The 25,159-nt window shown below is 36.3% G+C and overlaps 5 protein-coding genes across 5 annotated transcripts; 3 read left to right on the forward strand and 2 right to left on the reverse strand.

Moving 5' to 3' along the window:
- Positions 1–279: 279 nt before the first annotated feature.
- Positions 280–1,209, reverse strand: LOC112421387 (uncharacterized). Its single transcript, XM_024782992.2, has one exon. The coding sequence runs from the start codon at positions 1,191–1,193 to the stop codon at positions 300–302; it is 894 nt and encodes a 297-aa protein (XP_024638760.2). The 5' UTR covers positions 1,194–1,209; the 3' UTR covers positions 280–299.
- Positions 1,210–9,411: 8,202 nt separating this feature from the next.
- LOC25491973 (cysteine proteinase inhibitor 5) lies at positions 9,412–9,848 on the forward strand. The gene has a single exon (XM_013600022.3). It carries the CDS (start codon positions 9,473–9,475, stop codon positions 9,821–9,823), a length of 351 nt encoding a protein of 116 aa, XP_013455476.1. The 5' UTR covers positions 9,412–9,472; the 3' UTR covers positions 9,824–9,848.
- Positions 9,849–10,887: 1,039 nt separating this feature from the next.
- LOC112420792 (uncharacterized) lies at positions 10,888–11,640 on the reverse strand. Its single transcript, XM_024780485.1, has one exon. It carries the CDS (start codon positions 11,638–11,640, stop codon positions 10,888–10,890), a length of 753 nt encoding a protein of 250 aa, XP_024636253.1.
- Positions 11,641–12,198: 558 nt separating this feature from the next.
- On the forward strand, positions 12,199–18,216 carry LOC25491975 (receptor-like protein EIX2). The gene is made up of 4 exons (XM_024780486.1): positions 12,199–15,332; positions 16,763–17,300; positions 17,445–17,588; positions 18,109–18,216. Exons 1-4 carry the CDS (start codon positions 12,199–12,201, stop codon positions 18,214–18,216), a joined length of 3,924 nt encoding a protein of 1,307 aa, XP_024636254.1.
- A 2,893-nt stretch (positions 18,217–21,109) lies between these two features.
- LOC25491976 (aminoacyl tRNA synthase complex-interacting multifunctional protein 1) lies at positions 21,110–25,145 on the forward strand. The gene is made up of 3 exons (XM_013600025.3): positions 21,110–21,630; positions 23,445–23,651; positions 24,791–25,145. The coding sequence occupies exons 1-3, from the start codon at positions 21,208–21,210 to the stop codon at positions 24,932–24,934; spliced, it is 774 nt and encodes a 257-aa protein (XP_013455479.1). The 5' UTR covers positions 21,110–21,207; the 3' UTR covers positions 24,935–25,145.
- Positions 25,146–25,159: the final 14 nt, after the last annotated feature.

A 25,159-nucleotide genomic window follows, 5' to 3' on the forward strand; every position in this document is an offset into this window, starting at 1 on the left:
TTTATAGTACATCATGGTTTTTATATGAGAAATGATATTTGAACAATCATTTTTTGACAACTTTTGTGACAATTTTCTCTCTCATACTTATATTATTATTTTACTTTCTCTCTCTATTGCTTTAATTTTTACGCCACTACCTAAATTCCTTTGTATAATTTAGTTGTCCAAAAGGTTGTCACAAAAAATGGTTGTTCAAATATCATTGCTCTTTTTATATACGTCGTCGGATATTCAAATAGATCAGTTTTAAATTAGATTTCTTTTTTTTTTTTTTTTTTTGACAATCCACTCTTTCATTAAAGAAACAAATCAAGAGAGAACAAAGACCAGACTTTAAGAGGGGCATTCCCCACCCAAGTACGTGATCCTATTGATTTTGCAGCCTGAGCAAGCTCATGAGCAGCTACATTACAAGAGCGATTAACAAAGCTAACAGAACTACCAACTAAACTACCAAACAAGTCATGACAGTCACTAATAAAGGGACTAATACTAGCTATTGTTGACAGCCCATTGAAACACTTAACTACAACAGAAGCATCCAATTCAAACATAATATTACTAAGTTGTAATTCTAGGACAGTTTGGATACCCCATCTTAGACCAAGAGTCTCTGCCAAAAGTGGATCAGCCATGATATCAGGACTTTGAGTCGCTGCAAAGAGCACCTCGCTTTCATGATTGCGAATAACCAGCCCCCAAGTGACCTTCCCGTGCTTGTCGCGCCCAACATCTATGTTGGCTTTCAAAAATTCAGTAGGAGGAGCAATCCAAAATTGTGCAGGGATCTGGAGTCTGTCAACGGAGCGCGTCGGATTTGCTAGATTAAACTCCGAGACAAAATCATGAGCACTTGCAGCAACCATCCTAGGCTCAAAAACAACTTGATTGAAAATAGCTTGATTTCTAAAAAACCAGATTTTCCAAAGGCACGCACAGAAAAGTTGTACAGCTAGAGGTTCTTTTGCTGATAGCCAACTTTGTAACCAAGCATTTAAGTCTGTTTGAGGGGGAGGTTGGAAACCCAAAGGGGAGGCAAACCATACCTGCAGCATCATAGGGCAAGCCATGAAGAGGTGGTTGGACGACTCATCCGCGTCAAAACAAAGAGGGCACACCGTATCAAGAACTACTCCCCTCCTTCTCAAATTGCACCTTGTTGGGATGATGTTACGGGCAAGTCTCCACATGAAGTTTCGGGCCCTTGTTGGGAGAGGCAGTTTCCAAATGAGTTTCCACAACTTATCCCAAGGGAGTAATGACGGTCCCGGCTGGTTCACAACTTTTTCATTGCTCAAGAAATGATGGGCTGATCTAACAGAATATTCACCACTCTTTTCACCCGGCCAAAACAATATGTCTTCCCTAGCACTTGACGGAAGTGGAATGTTTGCAATAGCCTGTGCCTCCATGGGAAGAAAAATTTGATTGAGAAGGCGCCTATCCCAAATTCGAATATCATCAAAAATAAGCTCGTTCACAGTGGCTTCCTCCTGAATCCCTCTAACCGGACTAAAAACCGTAGCATGAAGATGAGGCGGCACCCAATTATCTTTCCAAATTCGAACCTTCCTGCCATTTCCTATAATCCAAGCAGCTCCTCTTTGAACAATATCTCTAGCTGATAGGATGCTCCGCCATGCATAGCTCGGCTGATATCCTACTGAAGCCTCCAAAAAGTGACCTCTAGGAAAATATATGCTCTTGAAAATCCTTCCCATCAGGGACTGTTCATCTTTGATAAGTCTCCAGCTCTACTTCCCTAGAAGTGCTTTGTTGAAATCACTGAAATTCCGGAAACCCATACCACCTTTCATCTTTGGTGCTGACATTCGATCCCAACTCAACCAATGGAGCTTCCTTGTTCCTTCCTTTGCACCCCACCAAAATCTAGCAATCATGGCCTCTATCTCTTTGCAACACCCCTCTGGGATCTTGAAACAACTCATTACATAATTCGGGATGGCTTGGGCTACAGATTTGATAAGAACCTCTTTACCGGCCCTCGATAGACATCTCTCCTTCCACCCTTTAAGCTTCTTCCACACTCTATCTTTCACAAAAGAGAAGATTACCTTCTTTGACCTCCCAAAAACAACCGGAAGGCCAAGGTATCTATTCTGAGAAACCACAGTCTTTGCTCCCATCATATTACAGATGATTTGGCTATCTGCTTCTTGCACATTTCGACTGAAAGAGGCCTCAGATTTCTCCATGTTAACCACTTGACCAGAAGCTTTCTTGTAAGTTTCAAGAACTTTGAGAATGACATTGGCTTCTTTTTGACTTGCTCTAGCAAACAAGAGACTATCGTCTGCAAACTGAAGGTGGGAAACTTGTGGGGCTGTCCTTGCTATTTTAATACCATGGATATTTTTGCATCGAACTTCCTTGTGAATTAAACCAGATAACACATTAGCACAAAGGATAAAGAGGTAGGGTGAGATTGGGTCACCTTGGCGGAGTCCACGCTCCGGAGAGAAAGCTTTGCTAGGTTGGCCATTTATAAGAATTTGATATGAAACTGTTGAGACGCAGCTCATGATCACCTTCACCATATTCTCTGGAACTCCCATTGTTTGAAGAACGGTTTGGACAAAACTCCACTCAATGCGGTCATAAGCCTTTGACATGTCTAATTTAACCGCCATCATACCTTTCTTTCCTTTACGCTTTTTCTTTAGCCAATGAAAACACTCCATAGCAATTAAGCCGTTATCAGTGATCAACCTTCCCTGCACAAAACCACTTTGTTCCTCATCAATAACATTAGGCAGAATTGCCTTTAGTCTATTGGCCAAAGTTTTTGTTACAATTTTCATGACCACGTTACACAAACTAATGGGCCTATACTCCTTTGGGGACTTCGGATTCTTGCCTTTTGGGATTAAGACAATATAAGTACTATTCAAATGAGCAGGAGAACTGTTATTATTAAGGATATTCTTTACAAGCTTTTTCACATCAGACCCCACAATGTGCCAATACCTTTGGTAGAAGAGTGTTGGGAGTCCATCCGGGCCTGGAGCTTTTAAGGGGTGCATTTGTTTGTTCGCTGCTTCAATTTCTTCATCAGAGTAGAGTTGAGAACACCAATTCTTGTCTGCTTCGGTTAGCCGGTTTTTTACCACATCACAAGTTTGTGCCATCATCTCCGGTTCAGAGCAAGTAAAAAGGTCAGAAAAATAATTAACCAACAATCTTTCCACATTTTCAAAGTCGTTCCACCAAGCCCCATGATCATCCTTGAGCTTTGTAATCTCGTTTACATTCCTTCTTTGATTAGCCTTTCCATGAAAAAACTTTGTGTTCTTATCCCCTTCTTTAAGCCAAACTGCCTTGCTTTTTTGTCTCCAAATTAATTCTTCTGTTTGTAACAGCTCCCCATGTTTCTTCTCAAACTCTTTATACCTTTGAATACTAGTCCCCTCTTGCTCCCACATCTTGTTATCCTTGAGCTGAAGCTCAATTTGGTGAATTTCGTTCCTAATTTCAGGCCAACGATACTCTTTAAAGTCACTATCAAGAGCTTGCACCGCCCTGGCTTTTGTGTCCCAATCTTGAGCAGAGTTCCCCCAATATTCCTTAACATAATTCTCGCATCTCGCATCCTTCGCCCAACATTCCTCAAAGCGGAATAAATGTTTTCTTCTTCTGTTGCGAATACCAGGTTCAGCCTCCAAATGGATTAAAATTGCTGCATGATCAGATCCGAAACGGGGTAAATGATAGACTCTGATAGGAGAGAATCTATTTGCAAACTCTTCTGAACCCATTGCTCTATCATGCCTGCACTGAACATTGTCACTACCTTCGCGTCCATTTGACCAGGTGAACTGATATCCTTCAAAACCAAATTCAGCAAGACCACAAACCTCCATCACCCTTCTCCCAATCGCCATTTGAGACTCAATTCTAGGATTACCCCCTTTTTTATCTTCAGCCGACACCACATCATTGAAATCACCAAAACAAATCAGTTTAGGGCCCATTTGATCACACAATTGCTCAATTAAATCCCATGTTTTCTTCTTGTTTGGCTCCTCTGGATGTCCGTAACAACCCATCAAAAACCACTTCTCATTAACATTAGGATCTTCAACTGAGCCACAAATATGATTAGTGGAATAAGATAAAATGGAAATATTAGCTAAGTCATTCCACATAAGAGCTAAACTACCAGACCTTTCTCTCCCCACACCATCACAATCCACTGCTATACAAGAGTTGAAACCACACTTAATTTTTATTCGATCAAATTCACTAGACTTAAGGCGTGTTTCCATAAGAAACACCACATGAGGACTTTCCACCCGAATGAGCCTTACAAAGGCTCGAACTGCCCGAGGACTCCCCAATCCCCGACAGTTCCAACTTATAAGTTTCATTGGGATAGGAGGTGTTGGTCATCCAACACCCCCTCTGGTATATCTGTCAATGGACCATCAGCATTCAACCGTCTTCTTTGTTCCCCTCCACACAATTCCATGGGTCCCCTTCCACTATATTCACTTCAATAAGTTGGCGCTTTCCCAGTTCTGTTGCTAGAGTTGCTGTAGCTTTCACTTTCTTCACCCCTTTCTTTCTAGACCACTTTTTAGTGTCCTTCTGGATTGGCTTTGGTTTTGTGTGAGAGCCTTTATCAAGTTTACCTAGAATTGGTACTGATATAGCAACATTATTTAGGGATTCTGCAACGCTTTCCACCTCTTCCTGCTCCTCTCCTCCCCTTGCATCTGTTCCAACCTCAAGTGGCAGTTTTGAAACTAAAGGGCTTACAATCTGCTCAACCTCCGCCTCTTTCCCCTTCTCCTTTGTTGCCTCCTTGCTGTTACTAGTTTCAGAGAACAAGGTTTTGCTACAAGATCCAGTGCTAGTTTCTTTTTTCACCTCACCCGTCACTTTCGGCAATGGTGAAGCTCTCAACCATTGTCCGAAAGGAAGCTCTTTTTCCTCTAACTCATCAAAATTTGTATCGTCCTTCCCTTCCATATCATCACAGTCTTTGATTTGGTGTCCAATCTTCCCACACACAAAACAAAATGTTGGTAATCTTTCATATTTAAAGTACACACACAGATTGTTACCTTTGTACTTTATCACTGTTCCCCGCTTGAGTGGTTTCCTCAGGTCAATTGTAGCTTTAACCCGTAAAAATTTCCCCATCCTGTTGCTTTCCTTGGAGTCAACTTCAACAAATTTTCCCAGCATATCCCCTAGTTTCTTCGCTATCTCGTTCGATCTGAGTTTGAGAGGAAGATCATAAACTCTAGCCCATAAATCACTAGTGTTCATCTCAAGATCTGATGGCTGCTCATCACCAGATATTCGTTTCAGAATAAGCAAGTTCCGATCAAAACTCCATGGTCCATTCTTCATTACCGTCTCAGCATCCCTCTTCGACGACAACCGAAAGAGGTACAAATTCTTGTTCAGATCTTGAACCTCTACTGGATTCTTGAGTCGCCAAGCTTGAACTATAACCTGCTTGAAAATTCTCGCATTATATGGATCTGTAGACCACAGTTTCCCCACCAGTGAACTTGCGAAAATTTCATCCCCACACTCTACCCCATCCACCTCGAAGCCGTCTTCTTCTTCCTCCTTTGTTAACTCCACTTTCCTCCAGCTCTCCATCACAAACCAGTAGCACACATTCACCAAAGAAATACAACCTCAACAAGTAAGGGTATGGGTAGGAAAGAACCTAGATCAGCAACCCATTTGAGCTGGAGCACCAAACAGGATGAACCGGTGAAGACTCGCCGCCGCAGAACTAAGAAAACCTAGATTTGGGTGGTGAGAGACACGATAAGTTTAGAGAGAGAGAGTCTACCTTCTCTCTAGAAACACGTGGAGAATTTTTTAAATTAGATTTCTATTTTGTCCATTTATATGCTATCTTACCGTTTTCTTATTATTTTATGTAAGTGTGTTCTTCAAAAATTAATTCCCCAAATCATCGTTTCTTCGAAGTTCAAAATTTAAAATTATTTTATCTCATGATTTAGTTATAGCATTCCTTAACCACACTAACGGTTCTTTAAATTATCGACATATTTTGTCGACATTATACATAGTTTGATCAATTTTTTTTAAGTTTAATAGCAGTTTTCGCCCCCTAACTTTCACGAAGTTGAGATTTTGGCCCCCTAAGAAAAACAACTACAAAACTGTCCTTTAAGTTTTGCAACTATACCAGTTTTGGCCCCCCAATGCCAATTTTCGGTAAAAAAATAAAATAAAAAATAACACGTGGCACCTCACTTATGGTGCCACGTCAGCGTAAACCGAGTCAAAATTGGCCTTGGGGGCCAAAACTGCCACAAATGCAAAACTTAGGGAGCGGTTTTGTAGTTTTTTTTCCTTAAGAGGCCAAAATCGCAACTTTGGAAAAGTTAGGGGGCTAAAACTACTATTAAGCCATTTTTTTAACAGGATAACGCTAATAGGATGGACCTTGGGCTTCTTGAAAGCTATTTTAACCAAGTGTTAGATGAGATTCTTGATGATAGAATTTTATTTGCCCCTGAATATGGTAGTGTAAGAAACATGTGGTTTGTGTAAACTGAGAGCAGAAGTGGAAGAAAAAGATGAAGGGGACAGAGAAATTCAGAGAAACAATGTTCTTATGCTTTTATTCTATCTATAGTTTTACTACCGTTTTCTATTTTTTTAGGGCATTGGTCAATTTAGTCCCTTAATATGTGACGAGTAAGCACAATAGTTCCTCAATGTATCGAAGTTCTAAAATAATACCTCAACCCATACGATAATCCTAACCTGCTAAGCACCAATACCAAACCCATGGATCCTAATCCTTTAACTTATAACTAGCACCAATCTAACTTCGAGGTTGTCACCCTAACGTTTTAACTCCTCACTTTGAGGACCAAAACTCTCTTTTTGAAACGGCACCACCTGGAAAACATCTCAGAGGAGTAGGATTGTCTCCCCCACTTGATTCTTTCCCATCGCCTCTTGTTGAAATTTTTATTCTTTCCTATTAGCCGGAACCTCATAGGTTCTACTACCCTATTGATTCTTACCCGCCTTCTCCCTAGTGCTCTTGTAGTGAGCGGATTCTCGCTAGACTATCCTCGTCTAACCACCCTTTTCATGCACCTTCAGTAGTTAGATACACTATTAAAGGGATCAGTCATTGATAGTGTCTGCACACGTGCCATCTGTGGGGACTCAACAAAATTATAAAACCTAGGATGGATGGACCGACTTACTCTGATACCAACTATGTAACACGCTAAAGCTCGACGTTGATTTATTAAATAATAAGAATATATTTAAATAAGAGGATGTCACAAAACTCGCCATCCGTCTTGTAATAAAACAAAAGTAAGTCATAATTAAGTAGCGTAAATAAATTAAGCATTTCTCTCATAAAAGGAATAATCTGATTCTCAACATTAATTGTAGAAATAACATAACTTTCACAAAACTTAAACTTCATAGGAAATAAGAATTCAACATTTGACCTCAACCTTAGTGTTACAGATCAGATCACGTGTTTATTCGACTACGTAAAATTATTAGGCAATAATAACGGAATTCTGTCACCACCTTCTAAGCGCCCCACAAACTAGAGCTACTTGTCATGAGTATATGTACCCCAAGAGTACAAACACTATAAATACAACAACAAACAAAGGGGCAAGAATACACATCACAATATTTATTGAGATACATGAATAATAAAATAAGCAGTCATAACGTCATTAGTCCTCGTTCATAAATACACTCAATTTACTTCATAAAATCATACACCCTCCGATCACTATTATAAGCAAAAATCTACATTTTAGATTCATTCATTTAATGATGCACATGGTCTTTATTATAGATCACATACATCATTAAACGAATGAACCTAAAATGTAAATTTTTGCTTATATTAGTGACAGGAGAGTGTACATCATTAGCACATTCATCATTGACGCCTATATCAGTTACACACCTTTGACACACACATATCGTATAGAACGCCAAGCATAAAAATCCATTTAAACACCTTTGACCCAATCAAGCCAGTAATGGTTATGATCCTCAATTAAATTGTCACGAACTTCAAAATAGGTGATGCTACTTTTGTTTTTCTAATTTCCATATTTACTCACTTTATCCAAAATAGGTGTCAACCTTACCATTTTTCTTTGTCTCATATTATTTGTCCATTTTATGATAACAATACATCATTAATTATGAGAAATGATATTTGAACATCCATTTAGTGACAACTTTAGCAACAACTTTCTCTCTCATACTCACATTAGTTTTTACTTTATCTCTCTATTGTTATGGTTTTCGTGTCAATACCACTTTTTTCTTTGTAAAATATGGTTGTCAAATAAGTTGTCACCAAATTGGTTGTTCAAATAACACTCCTCATTAATTATTATTTTTCACCAACATACCATTGTTTATTGCATTTCAATCATCTAACTACTCCACTAATTAACCATGATTAATAAGAGTGTTTTAGCAAATGAAACACATTTTACCATTTTTTTTCTTCTCGAATAAGCTAAATTATCCCACTTAAATTGACACCGGGAAAAATTGAACCTAAGACCTTGAGGAGGAGCACACTCTCATATCCCAAGTCAAACCACCGAACCAACCCAAGTGGGTTAAACACATTTTACCATTAAAACAAGGACAATGATATTGAGTGCCTTAAGGGCACTCCTTAAAGGGTTTTAGATAATACTCGTTTCGTCCAAAATGACCGATTCATTTGCAAAAGCAAAAATTGTCTCATTTCACTTTTTTATACATTAGCACACCTGTTAGCATTTTTCTTTATGGAATACTATCTAAATCCCTTTAAGGAGTGCCCTTAGGGCACTCATTAGCACACTTGTTAGCCTTTCCCTTTTTCTTAATAAGTGTGAAATGAACAAATGACTCATTTACTATGAGACTGAGGGGGTAAGCTTTCATGGGGAACTTGTGCAGTCAATGTTTCCCAAATGACTGCCGAAATTGAAATATTAAGCTTTGCAAATGACTGCACAAAGGTGAGGCTCCATAATTTAGTATCCTTAAAGAGTGTCCTTAAGACACTCGTTAGCAAGACCCACTAGTAAAAATTAGGGGGTACAAGTGATATAATTTTATGAGATATTATAAAGAGGTTTTAGTTATTTGGTAAAAAAGTGATATAATTTATTTTCATTAAATTGAATTAAATTGTTGACTTTCTCTTTTAACAATTTTAAATTTTTGACTTAATTTCATTGACCTTCGGTGGTAAAAAAATACCATTAGTATTTTCATTAAATAGAATTAAATTTTGTATTTACTTTTTTTACCAATTTTAAACTTTTGACTTGATTTTATTCATGAAAATACCAACTTGCATTACTGTTATGCAATATATATGCTCAAGTATCTAAGGCTAACTCACACCATCGTGATTTCTGAAACATAAAACGATAATAATATAAACATCATGAGATTCCAATCCCTTGTTCCTGTCCTCCTTGTTTTGTTGGCTTATGTGGCTAGGATTCAAGCTATAGAGGATGGTTATTCCCCCATTGGCAACATCAATGATCCACATGTGATCGAAATCGCTAATTTTGCTGTGACCGAGTTCGACAAGAAATCAGGAGCAACGATTAAGTTCGAGAAGATCATCAAAGGTGAATCACAAATTGTTCATGGGACCAACTACCGCCTCACCTTTTCTGCCAAAATAGATTCACTTACTAAGGTTTATGAAGCTATTGTGTATGAGAACAAAAGCACAAGGAAACTCACTTCCTTTCGACTTGTTGCCTTTGGACTTGTTCATGCTTAATTATTAAATGTTGCTTATTATGTGATCTTATAGCATCATTATCATTTATGTCTTATTATCATGCCAATAAAATTTTCTATTTTGTCATATCATAATGGATTATAGATGATAGATCAAATTCACCGATATGATGCTCTAACTAAATATGACCAAACATCATGTTATCATCTTCTAAAAAAATCACCATTTCGATAAAAAAAAAATATTATTTTCATAAAATTCCTAAATACTTGCTTGAATACATTTGGAATTGGTCAAAAAAATAAACAAATGGAATTGATCCAAATAATGTATTTTCAAACAAATGTTGTCTCATGACATCGGCATAGAGAAGGCGCAAGTCAAAGATAAACTCGATGTAAATCTAGATTTAATGATCAACACGGTGATTTAGAATCTTGAAAACGACTCCTCTTTCTTACCAATCGTAACGCCATTTCGATGTCGTTTACTGTGGAATGGCTAAAAGGTATTTCACTTTATGGATCAATTAGTATCATCTTATAAACGATCCTCTCCATTCTTCAGCATAGTGAAATGATCTAAGTCACAAATGTTCTTACTTGCTCATCATAAATAACGGAACCTCCCCTATTCTAGGTCTAGGGTTTGCGATGTAGTTTGGGTCAAATGTGTTGTGGAAAGTGTGATCCTTGTTTAGAACTGCAGCTGCGACCGATTTCTCGCATCCCAAAACGATATTCCTAGAATTTAAAACGAGACTGTTTGTTTAAGATGATAGCCATTGGTACTTGGCAGCTCCAATCAAAATGACCTGCATTATAGAATATGAAATCAGTTTGACTTCTTTTTAGATTTCTTGGACTCATTGTATTGTATTGCTAGTCTACTGATCTATTACTAAACAATGTAGAATGACTGATTCAACATTCCTATTGTATTTATCAATTTTATTTTTTTTGAACAAATCAAAATGGGATATATTGCTCAAAAGAAAGGTGAATCACCCTGCACAAGGTGTGCAAAAGTGAAAGAACACCTAAAGTCTGTTACAAACAAAAGCACCTAAAAGTGATGCCAAAAAAGTTGAAAGCTACAAGAGATTACATAATACCCATACAAAACCGTGGATATCGCCACCAATCATGAAAACCAAACGAGAAACTAGCCACGTTGGACGAAAGCCAAAGAAAAGACAACAACTTCACTCTTTCAAAAATGTTAATAGGATTGGTAACCAACAAATTGAAAACACAGTTATTTCTCTCCTTCCAGATTGCCCAAACACAAGCCAACCAAATAACCTTCATAAAATCATGAGAAGGACGCGTCATCCCTGCCATCTGACTAAACTGAAGAAAGTGTCGTTTAACCGAGCCCTGAAAAACGCATGGTATACCAAGCCACTGACACACAAGATACCAGACCTGCCCAAATGAAGTACACTGAATAAAAAGATGATCTGCCGTCTCAGGGTAGCCACATCCACCAACACACAAATTATCAACAGCTTGTAACACACGACGACGCACCAAATTTGCGCGAGTAGCAACTCTATCTTGAAGAAGACGCCAAGCAAACACAGACACCTTGGAAGGAACACATTTATGCCACACATCAAGACCTACAGCATCAGTCACCGGAACCTCCGTATTCGTTAAGAAACAATAAGTCCCCTTAACCGTATAACCATGAATAGGATCAAGTAACCACCTCCACTGGTCCTGAATATTATCCTGCAAAACAATGTTATGTAACAAGTTGACACAATCCCTCACGCCTTCCTCCTCCCAAGCAAATAAACGGCGTCTCCACTCCCAACCACCTCCACCAGCGTCCCACCCCGCTCGCGCCATATCCTCCACCGAACACTCCTTATTAACAGCTAAATCAATGGGTGTCCGACGGAGGAGTTTCCGATCCTGAGGGGTCAAATTTGTTCTAGATCTAGAATATGATTAGTCAAAGCTATTAATATCTCAAAGCTATTAATATCTCAAAGCTATTAAAATTTGTCAATGTTAATAGCTTTTATACCTCTGATTAGTCAAATTTGTTTTTTATATCTCAAATATAAAATGCAAAATAAGTGACTTTGTTGGCAGCATTTTTTTGGCACTAGTTGTAAATATGTTAATCTGTTGACGTATATTTTTTGTAACAGAAGGAAATCAAGACATACAATTTAGTTCCTTCCATAGGTTTTGATTGTGACCCCTTCCATGGAAAAAAAATAAATCAAGTTTCCTATGTTGGTTGTGAACACAAATGGTCAAGTGTTGAATAGAGGAAATTATTAAAACTAGTCCCGAAAGACCAGCTACGCGGAATTTCACTTTCAACATTAGGTTGAAAAATTGGAGCTATAATTATCTGTAGACAGCCATAGCATTAGAGCAACTTCAATAGAAAACATGTCTCAAGTTTGGTTGTTAATATTACTAATTTATGGATTGTTGTTTCTGAATTATGTTAATAGCAATACTCTAGCTATTGAATGCTTAGCTTCTGATCATGAGGCTCTTGTTGACTTCAAAAGTGGTCTTGAGGATTCTCACAACCGTCTCTCTTCGTGGAAAAACACCAATTGTTGTCAATGGCGTGGAATTTATTGCGATAACATCACAGGTGCGGTCATTTCAATTGATCTCCATAATCCACATCCACCATCATTTGATTATCCTCCTAGCAGGTATGGAATGTGGAACCTGAGTGGTGAGCTAAGACCATCTTTGTTGAAGCTCAAATCACTAAGACATTTAGACTTGAGCTTCAACACATTTGGTGAAATTCCAATTCCTAATTTTTTAGGATCATTGGTGAATTTGCAATATCTGAACCTGTCAACTGCTGGCTTTGCTGGTTTAATTCCACCCCATTTGGGAAACCTTTCTCGCTTGCAATCTCTTGATCTCACCGATTATAGCTTGCATGTTGAAAATCTACAATGGGTAGCTGGCCTCGTCTCCTTGAAATATCTTGTCATGAATGGAGTTGACCTTTCATTAGTAGCAGAAACAAACTGGGTTAGTTCATTAAGCCAATTTCCTTTTTTAATAGAATTGCATCTACATTTCTGTCAGCTTTTTGGTCATATTCCATCTCCCCCGTCTCACAATTTTACTTCACTTGCTGTTCTAGATCTTAGTATTAATAGCTTTGTTTCCAAGATACCCGATTGGCTTACTAATATTAGCACCCTACAACAAATCGACATAGGAAACAGTGGTCTGTATGGACAAATACCACTTGGTTTAAGAGACCTACCAAAGCTACAATATTTGAACTTATGGGACAACCAAAATCTCACAGCAAATTGTTCTCAACTCTTCATGAGAGGATGGGAAAAGACACAGGTGCTAGCTTTGTCGTTTAATAAATTACATGGGGCACTTCCTTCATCCTTCGGAAACTTGAGTTCTCTCACTCATCTTGATCTTTCTTATAATTCTATAGAGGGTGTTATTCCTAGTTCCATAGGTCAACTCTGTAACTTGAATTATCTTGATTTATCGGATAACAATATGGCAGGAACTCTACCTGAATTTCTTCAAGGAATAGATAGTTGTCCTTCCAAAAAACCTCTTCCTAGTCTTGAGTTTTTTGAAATGACCAACAACCAACTACATGGTAAAATTCCAGATTGGTTAGTTCAACTTGAAAACCTAGCCCGTCTAAGTCTTGCACATAATCAACTTGAAGGTCCTATTCCTGTATCCTTAGGGTCATTGAAAAATATAAACAGTTTGGAACTTGAAGATAATAAATTAAATGGTACCCTCCCAGATAGTTTAGGACAACTTTCTAAGCTATCGCAGTTAGATCTTTCTTTCAATAAGTTGACAGGCATGGTAACTGAAGACCATTTTTCAAAGCTAATTAAGTTGAAGAGGTTGATAATGTCTTCCAATTTGTTTACATTAAATGTCAGTGACAATTGGTTACCACCATTCCAAGTATCTTTTCTTCATATGAGTTCATGTCCTTTAGGGACTTCATTTCCACCTTTGCTGAAGTCACAAAGAGAGCTCCAGTATTTAGACTTATCAAATGCAAGCATTTTTGGTTTTATACCAAACTGGTTTTGGGATATTTCATCCCAGTTGATAAGATTCAACATGTCTCATAATGAGTTACAAGGTCGGCTTCCAAATTCAATGTCTATGGCATTGAGGGCTCCTGTTATGATTGATCTAAGCTTTAATCTTTTTGACGGACCGCTTCCTGTTATAACATCTGGATTCCAGATGCTAGATCTCTCGCACAATCACTTTTCTGGTGCAATCCCGTGGAATATTAGTCAACACATGAGTTCTGGGCAATTTTTATCTCTGTCTCATAATCAACTTCACGGAGAAATACCATTGTCTTTAGGAGAAATGTCATATGTTACTGTCATTGATCTTTCGGGAAACAATCTAACTGGAAGGATCTCTCCCAACCTTGCAAATTGCTCTTTCCTAGATGTACTAGACCTTGGGAACAATAATCTATTTGGGACAATTCCAGTTTCTTTGGGAAAGTTAAAACGTCTCAGATCATTGCACCTTAATGATAATCACTTTTCAGGGGATTTGCCGTCATCTTTAAGAAATTTCTCGAGGTTGGAAACCATGGATCTTGGTTACAATATACTGTCCGGTATTATTCCAACTTGGTTTGGGGAAGGTTTTCCATTTCTTAGAATTCTTGTTTTGAGGTCTAATGCATTTTTTGGTGAATTACCACCTGAGCTTTCAAAGCTACGTTCATTACAAGTGCTTGACCTTGCTAAAAATGAATTTACCGGCAGCATTCCAGCTAGTTTGGGTGATCTGAGAGCAATAGCCCAAGTGGAGAAGAAAAATAAATATTTACTGTATGGAAAATTTGAAGAACACTACTATGAAGAAAGCTTGGATGTGTCTACGAAAGACCAAATGTTAACGTATACCACGACTCTTTCCCTTGTTACTAGCATAGACCTTTCTGATAACAACTTCACTGGGAATATTCCCAATGAAATAACAAAACTATCCGGTTTAGTTGTTCTCAACTTGTCAAGAAACCATATAACTGGCCAAATTCACGAAACCATGTCAAATCTGCTTCAATTATCATCTCTTGATCTCTCAAACAACCAACTTTCTGGACCAATTCCTTCAAGCTTGTCTTCCTTGTCATTTTTGGGGTCCCTAGATTTGTCCAATAATAACCTGTCTGGTGTCATTCCTTATACAGGCCATATGACAACTTTTGAAGCTATCACTTTTTCTGGGAATCCTAGTCTCTGTGGTCCACCACTTCCCGTAAGGTGTTCAAGTGATGGCGATTCTAGTCATGACTCTGACAAGGGACATAGTAATAATGATTTGTTGGACAAATGGTTTTACTTGAGTCTTGGTTTGGGGTTTGCATCAGGCATTCTAGTTCCTTTTATCATTTTAACAATGAAGAGTTCTTGGGGTGATGTCTACTTTGATTTTGTCGATCAAGTTATTCAAAAGTTATTGAAGTTCACTCACAAACAAGGAATAAATCATGGCCAAAGGAGGAAGATACGTCAGAGGCAATAGTTGAGATATATGTATACATGGTTTTATGTGTTAGATCATAAGGAATTGGGCTTAAGCTATTGTGTCTTTATATTACTAAGTTAGTAGTCTATTAGGTTTTATATACATTCTCTTGTAACCTTTTGTGATATTAAGTTATTGGATTTCTATGAAACCCTTGCCGTCTTTGTTAATCTTTGTTATTCTCTCTAATTATCTATATTGTTAACATTATGAACCATCCAAGGGAAAGATAAAAGTGTTCAAGATTCAAAAAATTGTTCATAATCATCGAGCATGCTGTAACTTGATCTTTTATTCTACCTCTTGACGCTACAATAAAATCTGAAATGTTTAATTAATAAAGAATAGCTTGTTCTCAAACTTGTGATGTTATTCCTACTTATATTGTTGAAAGTTGAAACTATTATTGAGAAATGTTATGACATAAGTTTGTTCCGTGTAAAAAAAAAAATAGTCAAGTTCATAGTGAAAACTTATTATCTGCAGTGTAAATTCCGAAATCAAAATGTAAATTCCGAAATTCTATTCATGTGGATTAATCTTTGCAGTGTTAGCTGTTGATGAAATGTGATGCAAATGCAGTAAATAAGAGGAATGGCACAAATGAATATAAATGTCGGTGTATTATTGAGAATGAAAAGTGAAATGGTGATGGGAATAAGATCCCTATCAGCTTCTACTATAAAGATAGTATCTCCTCCGTTAGTGACTTCAACTCTTTACTTTACAGCTTTCTTAAGTAAATAACAATGAAACACTGAAGGTACCCTAACTGTTTCCGGACAATGGAGCTTATAACCTATCTTTTCGAACACTTGATAGGGACCAAATTAATACCTTTCCAGTTTTCTTAAAAGATGATAATCTGTACAGTTAGTCTTTTATTTTGTTCTGTTCTGAGTTGCTTAGTTGATAAGCTAAGTGAAAGAGCAACCAAGGATCGCATTTCTTACCACAAATCTATACGGTATAAGAAAAATGTGATCCTCTCTATGTGTGTTTCTCTCACCTTTCAAAGGACAGTTATTTTTAATCTACGATGCAATATTACAATATTTTATTACCTATAACGATAGAAAGCACCCACCATGGTCTTAAACCAAGGCCGCGATGTAATGTGATGCGGCTTTTGCACCCACTTTGTTACAACTGTTGTGTTGTTACAAAAAGAAGTTTCTCTGACACGAGGGATCAGAATTGGTCAAAAGTTGGCATCTATTTATAAATATAATTTGCCTATCAAAATCAATCAAATAAGCTTAAAATGCAATGTTTTGATTGTGACCTAAGCTTTCACAATTGACATATAATTATCAGTTTACAGTGAGAGGATGAGAGAAACATCAATGGAAAACATTTCTCAAGTTTAGTTGTTAATGTTAATAGTTTATAGCTTGTTACTTGATATTTCTTTTAACAGCCGAGCTCTAGCTATTGAATGCTTAGCTTCTGATCATGAAGCTCTTGTAGACTTCAAAAATGGGCTTGAGGATTCTCACAACCATCTCTCTTCATGGAGAAACACCAACTGTTGTCAATGGCGTGGAATTTACTGTGATAACATCACAGGCGCGGTCGTTTCAATCGATCTCCATAACCCACATCCGGTGCTCTTTGATTCTTCTCCTAGAAAGTATGAAATGTGGAACCAAAGTGGTGAGCTAAGACCATCTTTGATGAAGCTCAAGTCGCTACGGCATTTAGACTTGAGCTTCAACACATTCAATGGAATACCAATTCCCGAGTTCTTTGGATCATTGGTGAATTTGCAATATCTGAACCTGTCAACTGCTGGTTTAATTCCACCCCATTTGGGAAACCTTTCTCACTTGCAATATCTTGATCTCAAAACTGTTGGCTTGCATGTTGAAAATTTTCAATGGGTTGTTGGCCTTGTCTCTTTGAAATATCTTGCCATGAATGGAGTTGACCTTTCATCAGTAGCAGGAACAGACTTGGTTAGTGCAGTAAACCACCTTCCTTTTTTAATAGAATTGCATCTATCTTCTTGCCATCTTTTTGGCCAAATTTCATCTCCTTCATCTCTCAATTTTACTTCACTTGCTTTTCTAAACCTTAGTTCTAATGCTTTTTTTTCCAAGATACCTAATTGGCTTGTTAATATTAGCACCTTAGAACATAGTGGTTTCTATGGAAACTTGACATCTCTCACTTACCTTGATCTTTCAAATAATACTATTGAGGGTGTTATTCCTAGTTCAATTGGTGCAATCTGCAACTTGAAAGTACTGATTTTATCAAGAAACAACATGACAGGAACTTTTCCTGAGTTTCTTCAAGGAATAGAAAACTGTCCTTCAAGAAACCTCTTTCTAATATGAAATTTTTCTACGTGAGCGACAACCAGATACATGGTAAAATTCCAGATTAGTTAATTCAGCAAGAAAATTTAGCTGCTATTAGTATTGCGAATAATTTTCTTGAAGGTCCCATTCCTCTTTCCATAGGGTCGCTGCAAAATCTCACTCTCCTGGAACTTAGAGGAAATAAATTAAATGGTACTCTACCATATAGTATAGGAAGATGGTTGGGATAAATTGAGAGAAGATGGTTGGGATAAATTGTTTGCTAATGTGATATATTTTTGGACGTTCTCGTCTCGAAGAGAACCAGGTAACAATAGAGCACAATTTTAGAGTTGAAATGTTTTTTACTACCATTGATAAACAATTACAAGAGTTGAATAGTAGATTTAGTGAGGAGGCAATGGATTTGTTAACTCTAAGTTGTGCTTTGATTCCTGAGGATAGTTATAAAGCTTTTGATGTTGATACTATTTGCACTCTTGTTGATAAATACTATTCCATGGATTTCAATGATTTAAGAGAAGATTCACTTGTGTTATCAACTTGAGCAATTCATTGTTGATGCCCGCAAAGAACCATGTTTGAAGAATTTATCAACTATTCAAGAATTATGCTCGTGTTTGGTTGCAACTTAGAGGAATAAAATTTACTTCTTGATTGATAGACTACTCCGCCTTATCATGACTCTTCCAGTTTCTACAGCCACAACTGAGAGATCTTTTTCAGCAATGAAGATTATCAAGACTAGGTTGAGAAACAAGATGGGAAGTGGGTTTCTAAATGATACCATGACAGTTTATATCAAACGGGAAATTAATGCAAGTATTAGTTCTGAGTCAGTTATTGATGATTTCAAGTTAGTTGGATCGCGTAACGACTTATTTTAATTTTCTAAAGTATATAGTTTACTTTTTTGACTAAACTTTGTGCTTAGCGTTTATTACAACTGAAAAATTTATATTTTACATCTGAAAAATTTTAATCAAGAATTCCAACAAGTTTGGCTGATTTAAAAGCAATAGCCGAAGTGCGGAAGAAAAATAAATACTTATTTCAGAGTAGTGATAATACAGATGATGAGGAATTGTTTGATAACTGGTTTTACTTGAGTCTTGGTTTGGGGTTTGCAACAGGCATTCTAGTTCCTTATTTCATTTTAACAATGAAGAGTTCTTGGGGTGATGTCTATTTTGATTTTGTCAATCAAGTTATTCACAAGTTGTTGAGGTGCACACACAAACAAGGAATAAATCATGGCCAAAGGAGGATGGTTCGTTAGAGGCAATAGTTTGTATACATGAATTTGACATGGTTTCAAAGATAAAAAAAAAAAGGTTCATAAGATCATCGAGCATGATGGAACTTGATCTTTTACTCTTATTCTTGCCTTTACAATAAAATATGTAATGTTTGATTAATATAAAATAGCTACATGTATCGGTTGTTCTCAAACTTCTCATGTTATTCCTACTTTATTGTTGAAATTATTATTGAGAAATGATATGACATAAGTTTGTTCCTTTGAAAAAAAAAAAGTATAGAATATAGTGAGAACCTATTATTTGTCAAAAGAAAAGAAACATGAAGAAAAAGAGTAAGACTCATAGGTGTAAGGTACCCTGGCGGCGGAGTGTCAGGTGTGGCATGCTTGATTACATTCTTCGGTGGCGGCATGCATGTGGAATTCCTCTTCCATCTTCGTCGTCTCTTTTTTTTTCAGAGTTTTTTTTTCTTTGAAAAATATAATACAAATAGAATGACAACAATTCAGATAAATATCATCTAACAAACATATATTGGACATCCCCCATCCATTAAATGTTGATGAAGGAAATGAAAGACTAATAAAGAAAATATTTTTTGTAAATATGTACCAGAAGATATAATCAAGACAATGACCATCACTTTGATTCATGTATATACCTCAATCTTCCCAATATTATATTTTTTCTGATAACTTTTTTTCAATTTCAATTTGATATGGATTTTTTCTTCTTCGCCACCGTTGTCTGTCTCCAAAGTATAGACATTTGAATGCTTTAGACATTCATTGTTCTCTATTTTTTGTACAAATCACATACATATTTATGCAAAGATACAAAATCAAGATATAGAACATACTCTAAAACAACACAAAATGTTAGGAAGCATATGAGGACCATCAATCAACTCTTGCAAGAGGTAGAGAGCCACCATGGATAAAAAAGAACACCATCATTATTAAAAAATAAAATTGACATAAGAACTCATCAAAGCATAACTTGCAGATACATCTAACTGTTGCACCTAGAGGATTAACAAAAAAAAAAAACACATTCGTGATGGTAATGTAATTCGTTCCCGAGGAATTCAAATGAATATAAGGAAAAAAACACTATAAAATACAACATCTATGAAGCCACTTCTACTATATATGTGTCCACGGTAGTCTTAGTTTTTAAGTAATTGTATCCTTTTGGCTGTTCTTGTACAATCCGCCATCAAGTAAAATTGTGCAACCAGCAAATGAGAGCGTATTGCAACATTAGAATGAAAATGTTAATTAAAATAGATTGAAATTGAGAGTGAAACATACACTCAAAATTCTGCATAGTTTAATTAATGGAAAAAAATTCAAACAAATTATAAAAACTTCTAATCTCTATTCTCCTTCAATTGTTTGTCTCTCTTAGGAAAAATTGTGGAACCGCATAAAACTGCTCAATTCTAAGTGGGTTTGATTTATTAATAGCAACAATGGCATTTTAGTTTACGGTAAAATGGGAAGTAAAATAGGTTACATAAAAACAATGCTTTGGGTTTATATATGCTACAGACAGATAATGATCTAATCAAATAATGATCTCATGGATGATATAAATTTAGATACCTATGTTTGCAATGATGCTTTCCACTCACTTTGATCTTCACTATTAATTCTTCAATTATTTTGATTTCCCTTAAAGCGATCTCTTTTCATTTCACCAATTTAATTTTGAAGTGATGTGAATAGGAAATAATGTTTTTGAGTAGATAATGGGAGGAAAAGATAGAAACAATATTTAGTACACTTTCTTGTACCACCCGCAAGTTTGGGATAGTAAATTGCCATGAATCCTTTTAGTGGTTTGATGAAAAATTAAAGTTGAATAAAAATCTCGAGGAGATTTTTTAGAAGTTGTTATGAATGTGCTCTCTTTGATTCAATAAAAAAAAAGTTGTTGTCTTTCATAAAAAAACCGCTGCCTTTTCATTTAAAAAAAAAAACTGTTAACAAAAAGGGAGTTTATTTAGCCTATATAAAAAAAAAAAAAAAAAATACTGTTTATGGGTTACATGCGTTAGCGCAGTAGAAAGAGCGAACAGACGGGCCGTGTCCGTCTGGACGCAATTAGATAATTATAACAAAAGGGGGGTTTATTTAGCCTATATAAAAATAAAAAATAAAAAGGAAAGAAACAAAAAATAATGGTCTCTCTCTCCATCTCCAAGGATTGAAAATTGAAATCCCTGGTTCATTCTCGCTTCATAGCAATAACCAACCAAAAAAAAAAAAAAAATGGCAAATGTATTGAAGGGTGGCAGTGCTGTTATGCTCTCATTCATCTCTTCTTCACGTACCACCACAACACTCTCACGAACAATCACCAATTACTCATTCCTACCCAAATTCCCTTTTCTCTCACTCTCATCCTCTTCTCGCCCCAAAACTCCATCTAGTTTCTCTTCATTTTGCACTCTTTCTTCTTCACCGGAGACAGTCACAGAACCCATCTCTGTCGAAAACAACGGCGAAAACAATGAGAAGAGTAGTATTAAAGATGCTGCTGGGTTGCTTGATATAAGGGTTGGTCAGATTGTGAAAGCATGGAAACATGATGAAGCTGAAAGTCTTTATGTTGAAGAGGTTGATATTGGTGAGTCTGAACCTAGAATCATTTGCAGTGGTCTTGTCAATTATATCCCTCTTGAAAACCTTCAGGTTCTTCTCTTTCTTTCTTTTTTCCTTTTTCTTTTAAATTCAATCAAATTATGCTTTACCCCAAATATTACTTTTTTTGTCCATTTTACTCCATTTCAATATGAAATAGTATTAGTTATGAACCAAGATTGTGTGGTCTTAGTGGTAAATAGTTTGTATATCTTAAGCATGTAGTCGGTGGTTCGATTTCTAACTCATAGGTATATGAAGCACGGACACTCCTCAGATTAGACGTGTCCCAGTGTCGAACACGTGTCGTGTCTGACACGGCACTGACACTTGTAATGTAATTACATTGAATTATGTGATTTTTTCAAATTATTAGGTGTGTTAGAGTGTCAGTGTCTGTGTCCGGTGTCTGTGTTAGTGCTTCATATTGAGGCAACATTGACAATATTGTCCCACATTTGAAATGATATGTATATATTGTGTCTTATAAATTTTAATGGTATACTCCTCGGATCATGTGCATCCTGGTGTCGGATACGTATCATGTCCGACACATATGATTAAATTGAATTATGTCATTTTCTCAAATTATTATCGGTGTCCGTGCCTGAGTTTGTGCTTCCTAGGTGAAAAGTGAGTGTTAGTCATGTGTTTTCATCTTGGAACATGTTCTTACTGCATAGTAGTTGGTTCATAATTGGGATTTAATGAAACTCTGGGATAGTTGTTTTGTTGTATCATATCAATTTGGTAGAACAAAGGTTGGAACAGAGTTTGATTTTCGGGTGTGAGAGGGAGATACTGTAATTAGAACAGTTTGTATTGTGTTAACCACATCATTACAAAAAATTTCGAGAACTGAATCTGAATCTAAGTTCTGTGGTCAGTCTTCTCATTGCCCATTCTTCATACGAGACTGAACGGGTCGCCAATGATTCAAAATCAAAAGTTTTTCTGGGTGATCTCAAACCTTTCGAAGGATTTGATAAGTTTTTTGTTGGTTCAAGAAAGAAAAAATTAGGGGGTTTTTTTAACAGTTTTTAAAATCTCAATCATGACTGTCAAATTCTTGAGTTAACTCAGAGTCTTACGAATTTATGATTCTTGGTATCAAAATAAGTTAACTTGATTGAAAGAATTGTTTCAGTGTTAACTCAGGTAGACTCATAGGCTCGAATATAATTAAGAGTTTGACATTGATTGAACAAGTGTACAAAATTGTTATTTTTCCTGTAGATACAAACAATAACCGTGGTTTAGTGATGCACAAAACATTAACCTCACAGTTGTAACATTGAACCCCACAGAAGCATCTAACATCCCAGAATGAACCCATATGCAAAGGAGGTCAAGGATGTTCGTAGTGTTTCAACCTTCTGTCTCCAACACATACAAAGTCATGAACCAGAAAACATGAACAAACTCATAATTGCAAGTTCTCAATGAACCCAACAAGACAATGAGTTGAATGAAGTGAACCCAACTCTGATGTGTTGAAACCTAGCTCTATTGAGCTGAATCTAGCTCTCCAACGAGATGTCAAGTTTTGCAGGTCTAGCCTGACAATTTTTGCAGGTCTATTGTTTAAGGCAGAGTGGCCAGCCATATGGTGTCTTTGGTCATATTTGTGTGTTTGAAAATGAAAATTATAAGATACTCTTGTCTTATTCGTGGTTAACTTTTCATATGCAAAAATGAAAATAACTTATCCAGGTTGCTTAATATATGTGAGTTGATGCTTATTAAAATGTAAGTTTATGAAGAAGACACTTTATGTTTTGCAATTAATGTATTTGTTGAGGTTGTTTTATAGCCATCATACTTTTGTTTGTGCTTATATAACGAATAGTACGGCACAAATGCAGGGCAAAAAAGTTATTGTTCTTTCGAATCTGAAGCCAAGGAATATGCGTGGCGTCAAGTCTTCAGGAATGTTGATGGCTGCTTCTGATTCAAAGCATGAGAATGTTGAACTTCTGTGCCCTCCCGAGGAAGCAACTCCTGGTGAAAGAATATGGTTTGGATCTGAAGATGAAAAGGACAATCAACCTGATGCTGCCAAACCCAATCAGGTAATAACTCCACTTGAATAGTATTACATCCAAAAAAGTTGAATAGTCCGCTTAATAATTCAACTGCCAAATTAAAAATTATTGTTTGAGTAGATCAACTTTACAAATTTTCATAAACTTTTAAACTATTTGATAACTTAATCAAGAAACATCGGTTGAATGTATTATTATACATCTTTTAAGAGTATCAGACCCCATTTACTTTGTGAATTCATTTTTCGATTTTCATTTCCTAAAATTTGTGTTAATTTTACTTGCTAAGAAATAGACTCTTGAAGTGAACAATTGAGTGCATTTTTTGGAAACAAATAAAATGCAAATAGAGTTGTTTTTCATTATTTCTAGAAATGTTTCACCTCAAGCTAATATTTCATCTTCTCTCCATCACAGCAATTCACTTCTTGAATCTCACATCTTAATAGCAAGTTAAAATGAACACATATTTTGAAAAATAAAATAGAAAATGTTTTCACATAGTAAACATAGCTATAAATTTTGACTATAAGATAGCATAGCTACGAATCTTCAATTTATCTAAAACTTTGTGGGCATGAACATTTTTTTGACCTAACAGTTTGCTGTTTGAATTGGTAAAATTCAATATCTACTTCATGTTATTAAGCAGGGTAACTGTTGCGAGAGTTATTCCTCTAGTGAGTTGATTCTCATCATATATTTGTATGTGTGTGTGTGATTGCTTCGCATATGGTTAAGTTTGACACAATGACTGTTGAGAATGTAGGATTATGTCAAGTGATGACCCAAATTGAAACTAGACTCAATAATTTTGAGCTCAAAATGTTAAGGAGAAAATGGGAAGTCTATAGACTTCACACCCTTTTTTATGTATTCCCTTTTAACTGCAGAACTAGATTTTTATTAGAGTAATAGGGTTACTCATTATACTATTCTGTGCTTTGTACATGTTTTTCCTATAAAAATGAGAGCGACTTTCATAGACTTTGGTCACATTGACCACCAAACCGCTTAAGTCTTTGTCTCTTGTTCTTCATCTTTTTCCTTCGATCTTTTGCGTGGTTTATTCCTATCTATTGCCATAACATGGTAATTCGTTAGTTATGTCCAATGTGGTGTCTTTTTCCATTTGTAACTTAATATTCTTGTGTAACAATATGCAGATACAAAAGAAAAAGATATGGGAATCGGTGCAGCCTCATCTTAAAACAGATGGTTCTTGTACTGCGATGCTAGGCGAGCATGTTATGCGTACATCTGCAGGTTCAGTAGTATGCCAGTCTTTGCAGAATGCAAATATCTCCTGACCTACACTCAGATTCTTACTTTACGCATCAGAATTAGCACTACCCATCCGTATGCAATTCTTCTTTTTTAGCTCATACATGAACATTTGTTCTATATGTACTTTTTTTTTAAAATAATTTTAAATTGTTTTTCAGTAGTTTCGTTTGGAAATAATGATTTCACCGTAGCATAAATATCTTGTCGTGGCGGTAAATGATTTTACATTGATTATCTATGGAATGAAA

This window comes from Medicago truncatula, chromosome 4, assembly GCF_003473485.1.
Source record: "Medicago truncatula cultivar Jemalong A17 chromosome 4, MtrunA17r5.0-ANR, whole genome shotgun sequence".
Lineage (NCBI taxonomy): Eukaryota > Viridiplantae > Streptophyta > Magnoliopsida > Fabales > Fabaceae > Medicago > Medicago truncatula.

Coding starts and splice junctions, on each gene's coding strand:
- LOC112421387 (XM_024782992.2), bottom strand. CDS start 1,193: ATGTGGAGACTTGCCCGTAACATCATCCCAACAAGGTGCAATTTGAGA.
- LOC25491973 (XM_013600022.3), top strand. CDS start 9,473: ATGAGATTCCAATCCCTTGTTCCTGTCCTCCTTGTTTTGTTGGCTTAT.
- LOC112420792 (XM_024780485.1), bottom strand. CDS start 11,640: ATGGCGCGAGCGGGGTGGGACGCTGGTGGAGGTGGTTGGGAGTGGAGA.
- LOC25491975 (XM_024780486.1), top strand. CDS start 12,199: ATGTCTCAAGTTTGGTTGTTAATATTACTAATTTATGGATTGTTGTTT. Junction 17,301..17,444: donor CAGTAGCAGGAACAGACTTG/GTTAGTGCAGTA, acceptor TTTTTTTCCAAG/ATACCTAATTGGCTTGTTAA. Junction 17,589..18,108: donor GTGCAATCTGCAACTTGAAA/GTACTGATTTTA, acceptor TTGATTCCTGAG/GATAGTTATAAAGCTTTTGA.
- LOC25491976 (XM_013600025.3), top strand. CDS start 21,208: ATGGCAAATGTATTGAAGGGTGGCAGTGCTGTTATGCTCTCATTCATC. Junction 21,631..23,444: donor TCCCTCTTGAAAACCTTCAG/GTTCTTCTCTTT, acceptor GCACAAATGCAG/GGCAAAAAAGTTATTGTTCT. Junction 23,652..24,790: donor ATGCTGCCAAACCCAATCAG/GTAATAACTCCA, acceptor AACAATATGCAG/ATACAAAAGAAAAAGATATG.